The sequence below is a fragment of the Simochromis diagramma genome, unplaced genomic scaffold, assembly GCF_900408965.1.
Source record: "Simochromis diagramma unplaced genomic scaffold, fSimDia1.1 OVJJ01000304.1, whole genome shotgun sequence".
Taxonomy (NCBI): Eukaryota; Metazoa; Chordata; class Actinopteri; order Cichliformes; family Cichlidae; genus Simochromis; species Simochromis diagramma.
In genome coordinates, this window is record NW_024387030.1 from 2,728,988 (window position 1) to 2,750,628 (window position 21,641).

Consider the following 21,641-nt stretch of genomic DNA (forward strand, 5'->3'; position numbering starts at 1 on the left):
ATTTTGTTGGTTTTTGTTTTTTGCCCTTTATTCCCAGTTCCTCTTCTCCGCTGTTTTTCTTTCCCTCTTTCTTTCTCCCCTCTCTTTTCATCATTCAAGTCTGTCCCGTATCTAGCAAGTGAAAATAAAAATAAAATAAACAATAAAAGGTGAATCAAATAGACCATTACAGGGTCCATTTGGTAAAGTAAATCCGTTGGGCATCTTTCTTCGCCTTTAGACAATAATTCTGATGGCAAAAGAACCAAACGGGACAGGCAAAAAAAAAAAAAAAAAAAAAACCAACACAAAAACAAACAAAAACAAAGTGCTCGCTCGTAGGGGGTCATTTGATTGTTGGGTTTTTTCTCTGTATGTATTATTGTAGGGCCTACGTTACAATATAAAGCACTTTGAGGTGACTGTTGTTCTGATTTGGTGCTATAAAATTGAATTGAATTGAATTGAATTAAATATATTCAATAATTTGGTGTTTTGATTATGATTCTAATTGTGGTCACTTTACATATGTTTATACATACATTGTGACTTTAAGTTTGGAGAACTGTTACTTGTTTAAGCAAATGCCAACTATAGGTGTTGTTGGGTTAAAGACACAGTTTATGGTACAGCTGTGCCAAACGTCATATTGAACTGACAACACTTAGAAATGAAGCTACAAAGCAAAGATGCCTCATTTTGTTAAATGCCTGTTTTCCTCAAGTCCTCTGTAGGATATCTTCCTCACCTCCTCTGCTTCCATCTCTGCAGGAGGCTCTGAAATGCAAGGAGAGGGGTCAAAAAGAGGAATCAAGGATATGCAATCTGTAAAATAAAAAAAGGCAATGTGCGTGTGTCATTCAGTCACAGCATGCTGAGCTTGCATGAAAGGGAGAAGGTATAGCAGGTGTCCTTGTTACTTAACTTGGCACTAGTCCCCGAAACTCAGTGAATGAACCATTCATGGACATTGTAAACACCGTGCACTGTGAATCGAGACATTGTCACCCTGGACCACTCCCTAGATGGAAATTAATTCCTGGATGGAAATGCATGATTAAAGTGGAACAAATACCCAGAAGTACTTTTCAATTTTTTGCATGTAAGGGACAAAATGCTAAAGAAGAAAAAGGCCTCGGACAAAATGCCATTTTTTTTCTTTTATCAGCTTAATGACATAGATAGATGCTTTTTTTTAAATCAGGGAAAAAACAACTAAAACCAAGTGTTCTCATTTACAACCATTTTAAGCACATTATAAATGTTATAAAATAAATGTACAATATGCTCTCTGAGTACAGCTTGCTAATACTGGTTGGACCTCTTTCAGAACTGCCTCAATACAGCAAAAATATTTACAATGCAAATAAAATGCATTTTGCATATTATTCAAATACAGTTGGTAAAAATATCCCTTTATAAAAAGGGAACTGAATCAGGCAGGTGATCTCTGACACTTGGCCTCTATCTATGTCACCACTGGAGAGATGAACATGGTTATTTCTTAAAGCATATACAGGGCTCTAGAGTGCGACCAATTTGGTCGCAAATGCGACCAAATTTTTCAGTGGTGCGACTAAAAAAAAATATTTGGTTGCACCTGTGCGACCAACTGTTCGGGTAGCAAAAAAAAAAAAATCTGCAACCTTCCCTGTGGTCAACAACAGACACACATTATGCCCCTATCGTGGACTAAACCAATCAGAGATAGTCAGGGGCGGGACCTCTCTGATTGGCCGTGGTCCAGTTGAAAGTGCAGGTGAAAGTGGGAGGTGAGTAGCTTGAATAAAGCGATATTATTCATTAAATCCTGAATCGACTGTTAAATATAACTGTGTTTGCCAGAAACGCCAGATTCTCAGATTAAAGCTCACAAAACCATTTCAACAACAACCAAACAGCAAATGAGAGCAGGTACACGGATTCCACACAAAGACGTAAACACAGAACGGACCGACGCATCAGAATCAACTTTGTCTTTCTCGGCTTTCTCACCCGATGGCCCGTAGACGGACACGCTGTCGGAGCTTAGCAATCCTGATGCGTCCGGTCCGCGTTGTGTTTACGTCTTTTTGCGCTGATTCTGAGCTGCAGGTTTTGTCTCTCTCCAACCAAAATTCACCGAGCCAGCAGCAAAAGAAGCAGCAAACTGCGCTTCACATTTGATCAATGTCGTCATGAATTTTGCTGTTTTGCTTCCACGACTATTAAAATCACACTTCATGCACAGCTAGCTCTCTCTCTATCTCTCTCTGTACTTCAAGAACAGTTTCCCGTCTCCAATCTCTGTTTTCTGTATTATTCATTCGCTTATTACCCACCAGTCTACCGTTGTTTACGGCGCTGTGGCTGCTGTCTTTTTCTTTTCTTTTTTTCATTTAAATTACCTCGGACAAGAAAGCCTATTTTTTCTGTTATTCAATACTGAAGAAATTTAAACTTTATATGCAGAACATTGTAGAATATTTTTAAGGTTATCTGCTATAAAAAGCCAGACCAGGGAAATCTCCTTCATGTTTTTCTGTGTTTTATTCTCAGTTACTTTCACACAAAGGCATCTGCTGTGATGTTCACAATTCTGAAGAAGTCAGTACTGATAAATGATCAGAATTATAATATTTCTGACTGTCTGAGGCTAAGTTGAATCGAATCGGGACTTTGAAAACCGGAATCGAATGGATTATAGAAATCAGTGATGATACCCAGCCCTAGTGAGCAGCCTAGGCACGACAGAAGTGGATGTAGCTGTAATAGGAAAAGAACTATTGCTAACTTTTCTGTTAAGTTCAGGCCTGATCCTTCTGAAATTCATAGCCAGTGCTCGGACACGGTGTCATCAATCTTTGAATGCTGAAAAAGCACAGCGTATCCAGAAAAACACATTATATTATATAAATTATTATAAAATTTGTGTACGCCTAACTTTTGTGCCGGTACCGGTACGCCCATGGCAAAAAGTTAGTCTAGAGTAGTGATGGGATTTCCGGCTCTTTCGGCTCCGAACCGGCTCTTCGGGTTGTTTTGTTGCTTTAATTAATTTATTATTAACAATAATATGAAATTATGCACAAAAGGAATTACTAACGTAAAAAAAAAAAGTGGTTTTAGTTATATATGTTTATATATAAATATATGCGGTGGCCCCTAGAGACAAAACACGTACAAACTTCAAAACACAATTCTAGCATGAACTGAACTTCCAAAGCAGAGCTACTAGATCACTTAAATTACACAATTGAAAGCATGTGTGTATTGTTTCTGTATTTATACACAGGCACTCATATATATTCAAATAATTAAAAAAAAAAAAAGTTCATTTACCTGTTACTATCACACACCATATCCGGTCGTTGGTACTTGCTGGTTTGTGTAGCCACAAGATAACAAAAGCTCAACACTGCGCCCAGCATCCTGGAGCACTTCTGTTGTCTTTTGTACGTGTTTTGAGTTTTTATGTGCTTCTGAGTTTTTATGTGCTTCTGAGTTTTTACGTGCTTCGGAGTTTTTACGTGTTTTGGAGTTTGTACATGTTTTTATGTGTTTTGGAGTTTGTACGTGCTTCAGAGTTCGTACGTGATTTGAAGTTTGTATGTGCTTTGTCTCTAGGGGCCACCTTAAATATACTTTTATTTATTCACTCCACATAAAATGTAATAAATAAATCATATAATACAAAAATCAACTATTCACATTTCAACTTTTAACTATTTAAATTTTCAGCTTTTTTCCTTTTACAAATTTAAAGTGAAACAACACAAAACACTGCAAACCACAACACAAATATAAATTAAAATATGAAAACAAAAAGAAGATGCATATTCTCTGTCATATGGGCCTGCATGAATAAACTTTCTGAATCCTTTATCATCTGCAACCGAAAATAGTTGTGGATGATTACTATACCTTTCTAATGTGACGTTGTTGTCCCTGGCTCTCTTTCTCTCTCTCTTCCTCTGGGTCTGTTGCTGTGCTACTGAGTGTATTTACCGCCCCTCCCCCCTCTGCCCAGCATAAAGCACAAGGCTCGCGTGTGGAGTGAAGCGGAAAAAAAGTGCGAGAGAGAGGCTGAGAGAAAGTTTTAAAAAAAACCCACGTGACGGCTCGCGATAAGGAGCCGGCTCGTGTCGTTCACGTCACTGAGACGGCTCTAAGAGCCATTTCGTTCGAGAACGACCCATCACTAGTCTCAACAGCCTGTACTACTGTGTTGAGTGAGTGTTAGAGAACTACTAGATAAACTTTCCTTTATCATGAGAAATCTGGGTTCATCAGTCTGAGCAGACTGTCAGCAGATTTAGCTCCAACAAGTCAGCAGTATGTTATTCACTACTAACATTTCAACTTGTTGCTATGAATTAAACTGACTTTCTCATCATTCAAGCCTCCCAAAATTGACAGTCCTGCCTGTGTTGCTCGGGATAAAACATCCCATCGTACAAATACAGAAGAGAGTAGTTGAATGCAGTTTATTTATTATTTATATAGCGCTAAATCACCACAGAGAGAGTTTTATACTGTAACCCTAGAGTTACACAGAGGGAAGGAAAAACTTACCAGCTAGAGGTGGCAAGCGGGCCGCAAACATAAACGATAATGGAAATTCTGAATAAGAGCATGTAGCAAACCGAATAACCAAGGAAGTCTGGAAAATCACCCTCTTTTACTTGATACTGATTAAGTGAGCAAAAACTCTTGGCACAGAAACTGATGTCATCAAAACAGAGCTCAGCGGACAGCTGCACTAGCGTTCAGTAGTGATGTGCGGATCGATACTGAAATATTGATTCTTCCGATACCAATCATTTATGTTCTAGAATCGATTCTCACATTAAAATATCGATATTTTAGTAATTTAGGGTAAATTTTTAGTTTATCATTAACAGGAACACAGTGGAAAGAAACCATATTATTTGCATTGTCTACATTGGAAGGAACTACTTCCTTTTACGCCTTTCATAGTCATGTGCAAAATACGGCTGCATAAATGTGTCCCACCCCCTGGCGTGCGCACTCACAACAATGGCTGAGCGTAATTGCGGACGTATTTTACCTCCACAAACAACCGAGACGTGGTTTGCAATACATGTGGCAAGAAAGTGAGGTGTTGTGGCAAAACCACTAACCTTGTCAAACACCTCAGAGTAAATCATATCACAGAATATGATGAGCGTATGTTGAGGCGAACTGAAGAGGAGGAGAGGGACAGATGCTGCTAGGGCGAGACAGACGTCTCTCACGGAGTACTTTAGTGCTGCAGGCAGGCAAGGTGTTCAAATAGTGCACAGCTTCAGTTTTTTTTTATTTCTATATGATGAATTCTGCATTTTTAAGTGATAAGAACAAGTAATCTGATGTCCTGTAATCATTATGACACTATAATTTGAGATACAATAAAAGATACAATAAATAAAACAAGTTTTTGTACAAAGTATCAGTATCAGATCAGTATCATCAATACTACCCTGAATTTTATTTGGTATCGGATCGGAAAGGTCGTCCATCTTCCTCTTTATATTGTTTATTGGCAAACAGCTAAATGGTGCATTACCGCCATCAACTGGTGTGGAGTGGGGACTGAAATGTCAACAAATAATTCAAATGAGTATGCCTTAAAAAATAAATGGCCAGATAACTTTCACTTCCCTACTTCTTACGAAATAAATCAACCAACTTTCCTATCACCGAGCTTTTTGGTCAACTGTCTTCTTTCAGCATCAGCTCAGTTCAGTTCATTTTTATTTCAAACATGTACATTCAGAATCATTAAAAAATACCATTCCAGTTTTTTGTTTGAAAAGGAGTAGGCAGAATTATTTGGCTCTACCCCCTCACATTTTACCTCTCACTCATTTAATTTTCTTTTAGTCTTAAATTAAACAACATATAAAGCAAAAGAAAAACAAAACAAACTTAATAAATAAATAAATAAAACAAAAACAAGAAAGTAAATTTGCAGATTCACAATTTATGAAAAAATAAAAAAAAGAACACCACTACCGTCCTGGGTTAACCTTGTTTGCTTCATTCTAATATTTGTTTAAAATTTGTTTTTTTATATTCTATTTATCTATTTCCATAATTTAACTCCTGCTATTGAGATAGACATAATTTTAAAAGTTGTTCTAGCACTTTGTATTTTTAAATTCCATTAACAATGTAAGGTATACTCACCTTCTTTTTCTAGAAACAATTTACAAATTTATTTTGGAAACATTTTATTTCTTACTTTATGTATTATTGGCCCTGCTTTAAACTTCACCAAGTCTTGGAATTTAAAAGCTTGCATTTTGAGAAAGAGTGCATTTGTATGGTCCCTGTACCCCACATTATTTATTAATCTAATGGCCCTTTTCTGTATTATAGTTATTTTTTGTGTATTACTTTTATGTGTTTCCCCAGACCTCTACACAGTAGCTCCTATATGCACAGTGCTTTCTGATCCAAGATTTGCTTTGCTATCCCCAGGACGGCAATGCCCCGTGCCAATTTCCCTGGCTGGAAGAGTGTTCAATGCTTGCTCCTTCCCTATGCAGTCGGCAGGTCAACTGGACCAGCAGATAGATGCTGCAGGACTGGATGCTGCTGTCTACACCGGCTCACTCACATACCCCATACCCACCCCTGTTGCTTGTCATGTGTGTTTTTTTAATGGCGCAAAGGTGTGAAGATCCATGTGCTTTTTGTGCTGAGGAGTTTTTGTTTTCTGTTCTCAAACTGATGGGTAGAGTTCTCTTTTTTTCTCCTCCTCTCCCCTATTGTGTTGCACATTTCATTGCTTATTTTTCTAAAAGCTACCTGTTCTGACCTGTCTGCCCAATGTGATGTTTGTGTAATGTATGTATGGTCGGAAGGGGTCCAATTTTACTAAGTCCAATTTTAAGTGATAAATAAAGGCTCGTTCATTCATTTGATCTGTGACATTTGTGACACGGCCCATCACTCTTATTGCTCTTGGACAGTAAAATATTTAATACTGTCGTGAGTTTACCTGGTGTTGTTCTCATGCACGAGTTGACCACATAAATGTCACCATGCTGATGCTGTTTACAGAACAGCAAAAGTCAACGATCTGGTGAATCTTGTCTACGTTATCATTCCCCTCTGATTTCTGTGATTTAGCCTCACGACTAAAGTGTGCAGTTTACTCTGTGTGCACTCAAACTAGCTCCAAGTGCCATAGCCTACAGTCAGATTAATTTGTGACACATGTCTGGTTCTATCACCAGTTGGACTTCCAGTTCCAACATGTTGATAGAATGTTTGTATGTATGTTTATATGCTTTATATATTCTGAGGTAAGTTGATCTATGGTGTTACATCATTGTATAAGGATGTTACGTGTTTGTTTACTTTCTGCCCAGTTTGACCCATTTAGCAGAAGTCAGCCTGTTTAAGGCTCTAATATCTATTCTGTATGACTTAAATGTAAAAATCATTTTATGGTTGATATAATCCAAACTGAACAGTTCATTGTTGAATTATAATTATAATCCCATAGTTTAACAACAGCATTTAATTTACTGGATTTTCTTTGTATGAAGCTTTTATTTATTTGTTTGTTTAAGAATCTTTTAAAAACATAAAAGGACCAAAGTTCAGGTTGACATCTAACCTTTGGCACATAATAGGTGACCCTGTCAGTTGTAGACTCACCACTTAGTCATTGTCAGCCAAAACCAACTGTGGCTGATAGAAAGTAGAGAGTAATCCTTGACATCGAGCCTTAACATTGCTTATTTTCTGTAATCTAAAAACAATTAAACCATTACTCAGGCCTGTCCAAGAATGAGTCCATTTCTATGAGTGATTCAAATCATCTTGGTGTTTTTGTATTTGGAAGAATTAAGGAAGACAGACTGTTTTGCATAGAGTTACAAAGACTCTGTTTGACCATGCAAATAATCCATGAGGGGAAGTTTATAACAGCTAGTGTTTGTGGGCCAGTTTATACTCACCAGAAACAACTAATGCACATCTGTATCTCTGCGGATCCACAATGTTCTTCATACAGCTATTTGTCATGAGCGTGTTTCATTCCTGTTTAGGAGAGAATGGTCTCCTACGTGTATACTATCCTGGGAATATCATCATTGGAGGACTTTTCCCCATTCACTTAAAAACCAATAGGTCTGACACTTCTGGACCTCTCTTCTGTCAGGAGTAAGTACTGCCTTAGTTCATCAGCTCATTACTGTGAATAAATGAATGATGAATTTAATCTGTATTCTGTCCATTTTTGCAGCTACGACATACAAATGTTCCTCCGTAGTCAAGTGATGATATACGCCATCAGAGAACTCAAACTACCTAACATCACGATAGGATACGACATCTATGACACTTGTGGAGATGTTGGCCTCGCCTTGAGAGCAACTCTCCAGCTGCTGAAGAATCAGTCAGACCCGCAAAGCTGTTTAGTGCCAGCAGATGCTCAGTCCAAGTTACCTGAACCCAAAACCAAGGTTGTGATTGGTGAGAGGACCTCAGAAGCATCGATAGCTGTTGCACGACTTGTTGCTCTGTCTTCAGTTGCCCAGGTTTGTTTTTTCTTTATCTGATACTGCCTTACAAACCTCAGAAATATAAGAATCTAACCTGGTATGAATATTGGTGAATTTACCTATTTTATGTCTTTTAACAGATTAGTTATGGATCGACTAGTGAGGTGCTCAGCAGGAAGTACAAGTTCCCTACATTTCTACGAACAGTGCCTAGTGATGAATATCAGACGAGGGGTATGGTTGAGCTGGTGAAGACATTTTATTGGCAAACAGTGATTATTGTGGGAAGTGATGATGAGTACGGGAAGTATGGTAGTGATAGCCTTGTGAAAACTTTCAGCAAAACCAATATCTGCATTGAATTTGTTCACATCTTGTCTGCTGATTTTAATATAAATGGTGCTAAGACCCAAACTGAGCTGAGTGAACTACTGGAAAAAATCGAAAACTCCTCCGCTGAAGCCATCATCCTCTTCACAAAGGAGATTAATGTTGAAATCATCCTGAAAGGAGCGATTAAACATAAATTCAACAGAACTTGGATTGCAAGTGATACATGGTCTAGCTCTCCAAAGATCTTTGCAATTCCAGACATCCAACTTGCCGGACAAGTTTTTGGGTTCATATTTAAGCAGATTGAGGTGCCTGGCTTTAAAGACTACGTCATGTCGATTTTTAATGGAACTCAAAAAAACGCCTTTGTCGAATATTACCTGACGCAGCATCCACTTTGTTCAAATCAGTCTGAAGAAGTAAAAGTAAATAATTGCTCGCTAAACTATCAGCTGGAATCTAATCAATGTCTGGGAACAAGCTTCTTGGCTAATTGCATTGACAAGGAAGAATCTTACAATATCTATTTAGCTGTTCAAGTCATTGGTGAGGGGCTCAGACACTTGCTTAAGTGTGACGACCATCATTGTGAACGTAGCTCCAAATTCACAGCATCAGAGGTACAGGAAAAATGTTTTTTAATTGTTTTGTTGTTGTTGTTTTGCTGTTGATTAATTTAAGACATTTACCAAGTTTTTTATGTCAAAGTATAATACTTGGACCAGGAGTTGATGACCTTGGCTTAAAATATAATATAACTGTGGAAATGCCAACAGTTTACAAAAGTGACAGCTTGCCCTGTTTTTGTGTGTAATGTTATAATTTCTCATTTTATGGGTAATGTCTTCATGGTGTAGGATTGCGCAAGTCATCACTTCCAACACGGAAACAGTCCAACACATACCCCCTTAAAAGTTCTCTTTATTCTTTGTATTTTGTACAGTTTAAACAAGTGTCTTGGTTCATATTGTTTCCACAGCTTCTCTCAGAAATCCAGAAAGTAAACTTTACTGTGGGAACCACACGTATCTTTTTTAATAGTGATGGAGATCCCAGTTTGGGATACGATATTGTATACTGGAATATGTCTGAATTCAACAAGGGTGTACAAATACAAACTATTGGAGAATACCTTCCGAATGGAAAAATTACAAAAGTCCCAGAGTCTCTTGTACACTTGATAAATCAGACGGTGAGATGAAATTTCAACATTCATTTATTACCCATAATAATGTATGAGCATCATGTATGTGTACTGTTTCCTCCATAGGGCTCAGCATATAACTGTGCGAAAACATGTGATCCAGGACAAGAACTAACGGAGAGAAAAATCTGTTGTAAAGTTTGCGTTTCATGTGCTGATGGCACGTTTTCCCCTGGAAACGGTAAGTCTTTTATTACAAATATTGATAAAGTTCAATTATACAGGCAAAAATTGATTGTATGCACTTCAGCAGCTCATTCTGATAGTAATGTAGCAAACAAATATTATTTAGTGACAGCTGAAGAGTTTATTTCCATATTAAGTTTTAGATAAGAAAGTTTTTGCTGAAAAAATTCAAATATGAAAGCTAATTCAAACAGAAAATTAGTATTTCAACTTAATGTGGGCAAGTTATACGAAATAGTTTATTCTGGCAATGGCAACTTTATTTAGATTTAACACTTCTTTACATCTAAACTTAATGCATTTAACAGAAGACAAAAATATTAAAAAATTCCTTAAGGTGGCAAAAACAACAAAATATAATTTTTAAAAAAACAAACAAAACAAAACATACCAAAATAAAAAACACTTAATAAGTATGGATAAAAAGGTCTGTTTTCAAATCTATTGAGAGATGATCAAAAGGCAGCTTGTTCCAAAGAAAGGATAACAATAACTTAAAACAACTTTAGCATACTTGTATGTAGATGTATTTCTGCGAACACTTAAATCTCATAAAATAAATGACAAAGATTAAATAATACATATTAAACTAAAAAATTTGACATCATGTTAAGGTAGATACACTTTACAAAATCTGACTGAAAACCTTGTAATGCACCTGTTTTACACTTACAGTCATGTGAAAAAGAGATGCTTCTTGTTTGATTTTCTGGAGTTGTTTTTTGACTGTCACTGACATGGAGCTCGGGAATTTAAAAAGTTTATATACTAAAAATGTAATAACTGTTGTACTTATTAGATGAACACATATTAGACGCATATACTCTTGTCTGTCTTCTCTCCCAAAATATCCAAAGCCAGTTTTGCATTAATTTGCAAATATCCTCTGATCTCTCACGCTGCTGCTCTGTGATAATGTAGTTTGGCCCTTCCACACGTAAAAGCACATTTTTCTTAATGCAGGGGTTTTCCCCCTTGCTCCTTATCAAATGATTTTAATCTTTACATTGAGTCATAAAATATTTTCCTCTTCCCTTATGCTATTTATGTTTGTATTTCCTCTGCAGGTTCAGCATGCAAGAGCTGCACTGACTACCAATATTCAATTCCTGAACAGAGGGATCAGTGTTTCAACAAAACGGATGAATTTCTCCTCTGGACCGATCCCTTCTCAATCATTCTCAGCTCCCTTGCAGTCGTTGGGATCATTGCTACCGTTGTGTTTGCTGTTCTGTTTGCAGTATATCTTAAAACTCCCATTGTGAAAGCAGTTGGAGGTTATTTGTGTTTTCTGGAGCTTTTTGCATTGCTGGCTGGCTTCTGTCTTACATTCACCTTCATAGGCAAGCCTACTGAGAAGATTCACTGTGTAGGTGTTCCTCTCTTTGGTGTATCCTTCACCCTTTGTATCTCTTGCATTCTAGCTAACTTGCTTCAGATCTTGGTAGCTTTCAACTTTAACCTTAACGTAGGGTCTTGGATAAAGAAGCTGAATAAGCCGCTGTTGGTAGTTACTATTGTCTCTGGGATCCAGCTGGCCCTGTCTGTCTCATGGCTGATCGTAAATCCACCAATTCCTAAAGAGATGCCAGGGAAAGAGACCATTCTGCAGCAGTGTGAGACACAATCCCTTGAATACTTTATAGCCATGTTAGTCTACAACACTTTCTTGGGCCTTATTTGTTTCCTGTTTGCATTCAAAGGTAGACAGCTGCCAGATTTGTACAAAAATGCTTCTTTGATCACCATCAGTATGCTGCTGTTTGTAGTCACCTGGATCATCTTCCTCCCCATTTATTTGACCTTAACAGGGAAATACCAACCAGCAGTACAAAGTGCAGCTATCCTCACTTCCTGCTTCAGCATCCTTGGTTGTCATTTGGCCCCAAAATGTTATATTATGTTATTCAGGAAAGAGCTTAATCATGAGCGCGCCATTGCTGAATACATTAGGAAGCATTATGAACGGAAGGGCATATCTGTGGTGCAGTCATAGACTCACACTTTCATGTAGGAGTTATAAATAATACTGATCTGCAAAAGAATCTGTCCTCCTATGATGAAATCATGGCTTTCTTGGTTGGATGGAAATAAAGTATTTAATCTCATTCACATACACGGGAGTTTTCACTGTGTAGGCCAATAAAGTGCTGCAGAACTAAAGAAAAAACTCAAACAGTTGTTTTTTTTTTACTAGTTGTTAGATATATAGTCATATACATCTAGTAGAAAAACTTTAGGTTTGGTAACTTTGGGTGAAGAAATCATAGCTCTTAAAATCAGCTAACATGGATGAGTTTTTATAGTTGCCATTTTATAGGCTAAATGTATAGTTTTGATCCTATTTTCCTTAAAAATCCAAAATAAATTCAAATTTGTGCACTTAATTCTTGTTTTCTACAATCATTAAAGATGTATGCTGTGCAATCACAAGGAACTGTTTAAAGAAATAATGAAAAGTTGACCATTTTTACGTGTTGCGCAGCTGTTTTATGCGTGAGCTGTGGGGCGTGCGGAGTGTCTTAGAGAAATATCCAAAGATCATTTGTTTCTGTAATGTTTCATCTACCAGTATATGTAATCTGTTTAATCAAAATATTTAATGCCAAGAGGTAATTATTGCCATCATGGAGCAGAAGGGGAGAAAAAAAATAAAAAAAATAAACTATACTGTTAAAATGACAAATGTCAGTCATTCACTTGAATTCCTGAACGGAAAGCTTTCAGTGGTTAAATATGAGGTTTGATTACCTCTGACTTAGACTGGCACGGTGGAATCTGCCTGATAAATGTGACAGAGTAAGGATCTGTGCTTGGTTTTTATGACTAGTGGTGTGATAAATTTGTTAAGCACTGTACATTTTAGGTAACAGGGAAGAAAAACAAGAAAATAAAACTCCTTATACACAGAACCCTTGTCCATAAACTGATGCTAAATGTGACAAACATACTGCATATTTAAATCACATGGGCCTGGCAAGGCTCAGCAGGCAGATCCAAGCTGCTCTCTCTGCCACAACAGGCAGGCAAAAGTACATTGCCATGATGTTCACATATTTATATAAACACACATGTGTTTATGTAAATATAGTCCTTAACAAATTTGTTAGACCACCACCCAATGTAAGTTCTCTAGCATATTGAGACTATCTCTCCACACCGTTACATATTCCATATGTACAGGTACGATCCCCATTGGTCATGGCGTACTCCGCACGCCCCACAGCTCACGCATAAAACAGCTGCGCAACACGTAAAAACGGTCAACTTCCTGAAAAAGACAATGTTGACTCATACTGTTAAACTGGTGGGTGGGTGGGGGCAGTGGAGTTTCAGGGGATCATCCTCTATCACTACTCCTATTAACTGCATGCAAAGTTAAAGTAAAACTCTTCCCCCCCCTCAGCCACTAAATGGTTTTTCATTTATATTTGTGCAAAAGGAGAAGAAAACGACAAACACTAAGGTGGTCATTTATTTATTTAAAAAAATACAAAACTTCAGTTTCCATAGGAAAGCGTTATGAATATGCATTCCCATCTCTTTCATATCCATTTCAAATGTATAGTTAAAACACTGCTTCTGCTCATTAATACAATAACTGGAAAACAAATTAAATTTAACAAACCAAAAAAAAAAAAAAAAAAAAAAAGAGAGAGGAGAAGGGCAGTCTGCTTTGAGTCCCTGTGCTCAAGTGTTAATCTTTAAGATTGATGTTGACTTTTGGGTAGTCTCTGAAATCTGTTGTGTATATACATTATATATGCTGTTTCAACATGCAGAGTATGATTCATGCATATATCATGCCATGTGAGACATATTCAAAATTTATACAGGAAATACAGGTTATAGTCAAAATCTACAGAGAAGCTTTGATAGAACAAGCACTAAATAACTGCTGACAAATAAATAAGCTTTGTCATCTTGAGGATTAACACTCTTGGGGTGGGGGGTATGTTCTTTACAGGAGTCGAGATCATGGAAAACTTAAATAATATAGCAGCCACTTTTGAGGAATTTAAAACCACACACCATTGCCTCTGTGCAAGTTACCAGCTGAGGATGTTCCTTCAGCTGTAGACAGAACAGCAGTTTAACAAAAGGGTGCACATTCCCTGACTTCTTATAAATATAATAAATAAATGAGAACTTGATATTGAATACTAAAAATCCAGATTGAATGCGAGTACTACAGAAAGAAGGGCTACCAGAGGGCTCACTTAAGATAAAGGAGACAGCAATTCATTTCCCCCAGTTAACCCACAAAAAGATATATTTAATAAAACATAATTACCACACAAAACAGTGCACCAAATCGAAGCCTCTGGATCTTTAATAAACCTGCCTTCTTACACTGTGCTGTCAAGTCTGCTCAAAAATTTGTTTCCAAATCAGGTTCCAGTGCTGCAAGTCCATACAAATTCCCTCCCTATACTATTCCAGTTTAAATAGGTTCATTGTGAACTACAGTACCCAAGCGCTTACAGATGCTGCTGGGAAACCTACAGCAGCAAATTCAAGTACAGAGCTTTGCACTGTACCTGGAACCAACAGAGACACAGAGTGTGATTCAGCCTCATTTCATTCAGGGTTGATCTCGAGCTTCCATAAAGAACTGAAATGTCTGCGACACATCCCTCTCATTCTGTCAAGTAACTGGCCTGGAAAAGTTCACATACAGTGCTTAAAAAGTTTAGAGCACCATCCAGTGGAAGGTTTATGCCACAGCTGCCCTAATTAACACTAGTGCAAGTGCCAAAGATCATTTGTTTCTGTAATGTTTCATCTACCAGTATATGTAATCTGTTTAATCAAAATATTTAATGCCAAGAGGTAATTATTGCCATCATGGAGCAGAAGGGGAGAAAAAAAATAAAAAAAAATAAACTATACTGTTAAAATGACAAATGTCAGTCATTCACTTGAATTCCTGAACGGAAAGCTTTCAGTGGTTAAATATGAGGTTTGATTACCTCTGACTTAGACTGGCACGGTGGAATCTGCCTGATAAATGTGACAGAGTAAGGATCGGTGCTTGGTTTTTATGACTAGTGGTGTGATAAATTTGTTAAGCACTGTACATTTTAGGTAACAGGGAAGAAAAACAAGAAAATAAAACTCCTTATACACAGAACCCTTGTCCATAAACTGATGCTAAATGTGACAAACATACTGCATATTTAAATCACATGGGCCTGGCAAGGCTCAGCAGGCAGATCCAAGCTGCTCTCTCTGCCACAACAGGCAGGCACTTCAAACAGGTATGACTCTTCTGCAGGTGCTGGGATGCCCTGTGAACAGATCTGCTGCACAAGTTTCCTGAAAGACAATAATAAATGTTACATTAAATCTGCAAAACTTCCCTCTTATGAATCATTTAGCCACACTTTGAGCCCTTGTGATACCGACTCACCAGGTAGGACGTGACATGACGTAGTGAATGTCGGGTCTCTGGAAGCCATTGAAGGTGGAGGAGGCTGCCACTGTGTAGGCGCCCATGTTCTCAAACACCAACCAGTCGCCCACCTGCATGTCAGGCAGGCTACACTGCTCGACAATGCGGTCCAGACCATCACATGTTGGGCCCCAGATGCTGCAGGGGTACATCACTTCATCTGGCTTTGGCTTCTAAAACAGGAATATACGTGTTACACAGGTTTCACCTTTTTTTAATATTTAAAGATTAACTAATGCCTTTTATATACCTTATGCAGGGTTGGCAGACAGTGAGCGTGGTCATAAAGAATGCAATTGAAAGATCCATACACTCCATCGTTGACATAGTACATCAGAGTCCTGTCACTGGTCCCTTCATCTTCCTCTGTGGAGGCAAAATTAATTTCATCACATCAGTATAACCAGTAAGAAACAGATTTAAACAAAAAAACGCTAGTAGAAAGCATAACCTTTACCATCAGAGGCAAACTCCTCATCCATGATGACTTTCTTGGCAATGATGTTCACAACCAGTGTGTAAGCAGAGGCCACATAGAAGCGCCCAGGCTCGGCAATTATGTTAACACCACAGTCAACAGGAAAATACTTATCCAGGGCTGGGTTGATTACTCCTGTGATCTAAGAGAAGTATTCACATGTTAAACTTTTGCATTTTCTGAATATGACATTTAAAACAGTTCAAATGCATAAATGTGACCCATACCATTTATTATAATAAAGCAGTTACCTCTTCAAATTTAAGCTCTGTATTGTCTGACCCAGGAAAACCACCTCCAATGTCCAGGAGATCCATGTTGAAGCCCAACTCAGCCTAGAGTTCACAACAAACAGGGTTAAGTTGGCTTTATAAAAATCCACATAATTGCAGCTGTGTGTGCATTTCAGTCAAAACCTACCCCTGTATCAAACACACAGCGTGCATCTGCGATAGCCTGGGTATAGGTTTCCGGGTCGGTGCAGCCACTGCCAACATGGAAGCTGACACCAATCACGTCAAGCCCCAGCTCTTTGGCACGCTCCAAGAGACCTCGACAAGCTTTGAGAGGGGCCCCAAACTTCACGCTCAGACGGCAAACTGCCTTCGAGTCATCTGTGGCAATACGGAGAACCAACCTGAACACAAAGAGTTAAGAGGTGAGAAATAAATAAACAAAGACAAAGACTCTTTGTTGGAGACAGAAAAAGTCTTACTTGGCATTGTCATGGCAGCGCGCCACCTTCATGAGTTCCACCTCACTATCAAAGGTCATCATCTGGACCCCGTGGGCAGATGCATATTTTATCTGAGAAACCTGCTTGCAGGGGTTAGCATAGATTATTCTGCTTGGATCCACTCCCAGAGACTGAACCAGCTGAATCTCCGTCTAGAGGGCAGCAAAGTCAACAATGAGACAGTGCCAACTTAAAAATACAAGCTGCCAATGCAATTTCAGCTAATCTTCAGGAGTGCTTTGTACTGCATTGTTGTGAGATCATCTAATGCTATGAAAGCAGTTTCAAAGCCTACCTTGCTTGCACAGTCAAAGCCTGTTCCGAGGGTCGCCAGTGTCATCACCACAGCCCGGCTGTCGTTGCATTTGACAGCATAGAAAGGTCTAACACGAGGCAAAGCCCGAGCCCAGCGTAGGTGTTTCTTTACCACGTCCCCCAAGTCGCAGACATAAAAGGCATCCCTGTCATCCTGTAACAGGTGGGGAGAAAAAAAAAAAAAAAAGATCAATACATGATTAATTACACAATAAACTAGACTGTACTTTTAATATTAGTGCATCAGTGCCAGCACAGGATGCTTACCGTCATGGACGACTCATTGATCTTCTGCTCAACAATGTCACGAGCAGAGAAACCCTCATCGAGGAAAGACAAGTCAAAGTCAGTGGGCGTGGCAGTGTTCATGGTTGCAAGAAGTCCTTTAGAATGGTCACTGGTGAACTGGAAAAAAGAAACTATACTCAGATTACATGCCACTTTGAGAACACCATGTCCTCTATGTTTTCAGTTACTAAAGTCCCCTTCATATTCCACAGATTAGTAATAAGATAAGATAACCTTTATTAGTCCCACGTGTGGGAAATTTGTTTTGTTACAGCAGTGGACAGTGCAAAGTTACATAAAAAAAAAAAAAAAAAAAAAAAATTAGGAAAAAAAATTCTCAAAGCACCAAGTGAACAGGTGTTTTTGATACAATATTATCTGAAAGTCATGCCCAGATGACAATGCAGTGTTTCAAACAACCAGATATGGAACACTTACTTTGATATGAAAGAAATGGAATTTGGTGTTGTTGTCGTCACTCAGGTGCAGAGAAGCCAAGGTGGCTCACCAGTGAAGTTAAACCCTTTCAAATAAGACTCAAGGCCAGGGCCTGCTGAGTAGCCAGTGTGTGATTTCCTTGAGTGAAGATTCTGCAAACAGGAGCAGTTGACAGTTTAACAAAAAGCCCATTAATGAAATGATGACACTTCAGTTTAACACATGACTACCAGTTATTCTATTAAAACTAGCATTTCTGAGACTTCAAGCATGTTTAAAATACACGCACTTAACTTTAGTCTCTAATGGCACTGGGTTTCATAATTCAGGATATTGCACAGGAAGAAGTCATTCAAAGAAAAGAGTGTTCCGCCTATTCAAGAATTTACCCAATTACAAAAACGTCCCTACTCCAAGTTACATGAAGAGCACGAAAAGTAGCCAATCAGCGACTAACACTTAACGCCGACGTCACTATACCGGTTCCGCTTAGCCACATTCGTGCCATGAGGCAATTTTTGGTTACCATTAACTAATGCGCTTTGTTACATGAATAACAGGCAAGACAATTTAACTTTAATCACCTAAAGTCTCGCAACCAAACAAAGGACCCAAAAACAACATCCATCACAAGCCAACCTCTCGGAGGGTACTTTTACTGTTCAGGCACACACACAAAAAGGATAATGCTAACAAGCTAACCACCCCATCTGTTTCGCTGGCCACGTAGTGCTGTTTGTTAACACTCTAAGATCCACAGCAACACAGTTTGGAATTAAACCAACATTTCAATTACTATAAAATAACATAGGAATACATAACATGTCAAAACTGTTCATGTGTTCGCGACAACTAAAAAAAACCCTGCCATTTAATCTAAGATAAAGAGTATTTAGTCAAAGAAAAAAAAAAAAAAAAAAAAGACTTCCATTGAAGGATAATTCACTAAAAGACCCTTACTTACCTTAAAAAGCATTTACAAAGAGTTTGTCCATTAGACCCAAAAGCTGGGATAAAAAAAAGAAATAAAGCAGTTCCCCTTTACGACGAAGCTCGTTGCCAGAAGCGCAACCTCTCAAATACAGATGGAACTGAGTGTAAGCCGGTACGAGAGCCCGGCAGTATTTATAGAGCGCGCGTTACCGCGGCAACGCAGCCAGCTGGAACCGGCCTCGCATCCACATAGGAACCGGTTTAGTCTTGTCCCCTTCATCCACATGGTGGGAAAGACAAACTTGGTTTATGACACACACATCATTAACAAAGGTAACTAAAGCTTTTGTAATAGTGTGCATATATACTATATATTAAATAACCTCTCCATGAGACATTAAAAACAAAACACACAACCATGGAAAACTATAGATGTAAATGAATTCTTACATAGATTTAGACACAAGACACAATAGATTTGAATTAAACCTCAAATTTAAATTTACTGGCTCGTTCCATATAAAATATGTCAAATCCGGGGAAAAACTGATCAAACACACACATTTCAACTAATCAAACATACACATCCACACATGTGCAATAACACTAAGTGCAATACTCATTTTCTGGCATCGTTGTATTTTTTACTCAGTTGTATACAGCATTTGTATTCTATTTTTATCCTATTGTATATTTTATTCTATTTTATTCTACTGTATATAGTATTTTATTTATTCTATTCTGTACAGTTGTGTATTGTATTTATTCTTATTATATTCTAATTTTTCCTTCATAACTTTTGCACTGTCCACTTCCTGCTGTGACAAAACAAATTTCCCACATGTGGAACTAATAAAGGTTATCTTGTCTTATCTTATCTTATCTTATCTTATCTTAAAACAACCTCATCAGAAGCAGCTGTTTTGTTTGTTTTTTGTACAATAATTTAGTAATTTCCTTTATGAAGCCGTTCAAAATTTTAATATTTTACAAGTTTAACAACCTTAGAGGATATTGCAGTGTGTCAAAACGTGGCACATTGTAACCCTCCATTTATTTTATTTATATGTTATTGTTTACAGCACTTTCAGTCCCGCGTAACTTATGAGGTGCAGTGCTTGAAATCTTCAGGGTTAAAATCTACATTTAAGCTCTGTTAGAAAGTGCAACCAAATCAATTTTTACAACCAGTCCAAAGGCAAATTCTAATTTTTTGTTCAGCATGATTTTTCCTTAACTCTGAGCATCAATTGCATGGTATACATCACAGTTGAAGCAGCAAATTGATTGTTCTACAGTAACAGAAACACACACAAGTAACCTGTGTGTTTTAATGATTCCCATAATGATTTACTGGAGAAAAAAAGAGTAAACTCTCAAGTCTCATATCACTCTCATATCACTACACGAGATAAGTGGCTGGTCAAAACAATTATAGCATTTAAAAGGTCTCCTTTTTGCCTGCTTTGTTATAACAGGTTTATATTTAACCATGATTCATTATGTGCCGAAGGAATTTTCTAATAAAGTGGAAAGGACTTTGGCATCATCATCACATGTAAATGTTTTAGAAGACTGTTTGGAAGAGTCCATACTAGATGAAAGCCTTGTATCACCTTCAGGGCCCAGAGAGCATAGGCCAAAGACAGGATACAACTCACGGACGTAGATTTGAGGTCTTAAAAGTGACGCCTTAAACCTGTATTCATTTTACTGGTTAGCAGTGGGCGAATCATCTTGTTCCAAAAAGACTTTCAGTTGTATAAAAAAACCAATCTACCGCTCTCTTCATCTTTGAGCTAGGTAAACAATTTTCTGGTGACGTTTGGGCTCAATCACTAATATTGGGTCATGTTGACTAAAACCTGCTTTTAATTTTGTAAATTATAGTCCATCAGTGCAGGATAAACCTGGGTGTACTCACTGGTTGACAATTGTAAGCTTGTTAGCCATTAGGTTTAAAGTGCTAACATGGCAAGCTGGGGTTTTCTTTTAAATAAATTTATGTTATCTTTGTTTTTATGATTCAAAATGGGGAATGAATAACAATAAAAGCAAATAAACAAATCCACTAGCATTATGCCTTAACTGTTAATGTTATTATTAGTAAGGCAAGCTAGGCTGATGAGTTACTGATCTGTGTCTAATATACTAATAAACTGATACTCGGAGATACTAATATATTCTTGTCATATATCGTACACTTGATTTTGTGTTAATCACAGAGATGCTCATTTATGCTGCCAGACTGCAGCAGTGTGTTGTGTCTCATTGGCAGAACAATCTCAGACCGTGACCTGACGGCAGTCTGCTTAGACGCACTCTGATGTCCTGACCTGTATAATGAGATTAAAGGAGATCACAGGATGACTCAGAAGTGTCAACACAAGCACAGATGCCAGAGCAGCTCTGTGAAGTCAGGTGTTGTGTATATATATATATGCAATTGGGTGAATAAGTATTTAGACAGTGAGACAATATTTGTGTAATTTTCCCTTTGTACAGCACCACAGTGGTAATTGTAACAGTGTAATTACAGCTGCTGTTTACGTAATCCCCCATTTTCACAGAATGATGGCACATTTTTATGTCCAGCTTAGTTCAGAAAAAAACTTTCTGTGAATAGAAAAATACACATCCCACTAAAAATAGTGTTCAGGATTGAAAAGAATACTTTCATGAAGCTTCTACTTCAAGGCAGTAAAATGCTTTTTAGCCAGACTCCAGACATTTTCCCCTCATTGCACAGTCTAATCAGTCCAAAGGTTGCTTTCATAGACATTTGGTTTGCAAGC

The 21,641-nt window shown here is 37.9% G+C and overlaps 2 protein-coding genes across 4 annotated transcripts; one reads left to right on the plus strand and one right to left on the minus strand.

Moving 5' to 3' along the window:
* Window positions 1-7,615: 7,615 nt before the first annotated feature.
* On the plus strand, window positions 7,616-12,859 carry LOC120740015 (G-protein coupled receptor family C group 6 member A-like). Of its 2 annotated transcripts, none has more exons than XM_040042073.1 (6): window positions 7,616-8,139; window positions 8,222-8,516; window positions 8,621-9,433; window positions 9,793-10,005; window positions 10,084-10,198; window positions 11,271-12,859. In XM_040042073.1, the coding sequence occupies exons 1-6, from the start codon at window positions 7,976-7,978 to the stop codon at window positions 12,197-12,199; spliced, it is 2,529 nt and encodes an 842-aa protein (XP_039898007.1). In that variant the 5' UTR covers window positions 7,616-7,975; the 3' UTR covers window positions 12,200-12,859. The 2 variants fall into 2 exon arrangements, with proteins under 2 accessions (XP_039898007.1, XP_039898008.1); XM_040042074.1 differs by having other exon boundaries at window positions 8,047-8,143.
* On the minus strand, window positions 12,756-19,020 carry odc1 (ornithine decarboxylase 1). Of its 2 annotated transcripts, XM_040042076.1 has the most exons (12): window positions 18,878-19,020; window positions 17,914-18,065; window positions 17,455-17,592; window positions 17,168-17,341; window positions 16,852-17,024; window positions 16,557-16,773; window positions 16,388-16,471; window positions 16,116-16,278; window positions 15,909-16,024; window positions 15,617-15,831; window positions 15,384-15,522; window positions 12,756-13,161 (listed from the first exon to the last, which is right to left on the minus strand). In XM_040042076.1, the coding sequence occupies exons 3-11, from the start codon at window positions 17,554-17,556 to the stop codon at window positions 15,384-15,386; spliced, it is 1,383 nt and encodes a 460-aa protein (XP_039898010.1). In that variant the 5' UTR covers window positions 17,557-17,592; window positions 17,914-18,065; window positions 18,878-19,020; the 3' UTR covers window positions 12,756-13,161. The 2 variants fall into 2 exon arrangements, with proteins under 2 accessions (XP_039898010.1, XP_039898009.1); XM_040042075.1 differs by lacking the exon at window positions 12,756-13,161 and having other exon boundaries at window positions 13,666-15,522.
* Window positions 19,021-21,641: the final 2,621 nt, after the last annotated feature.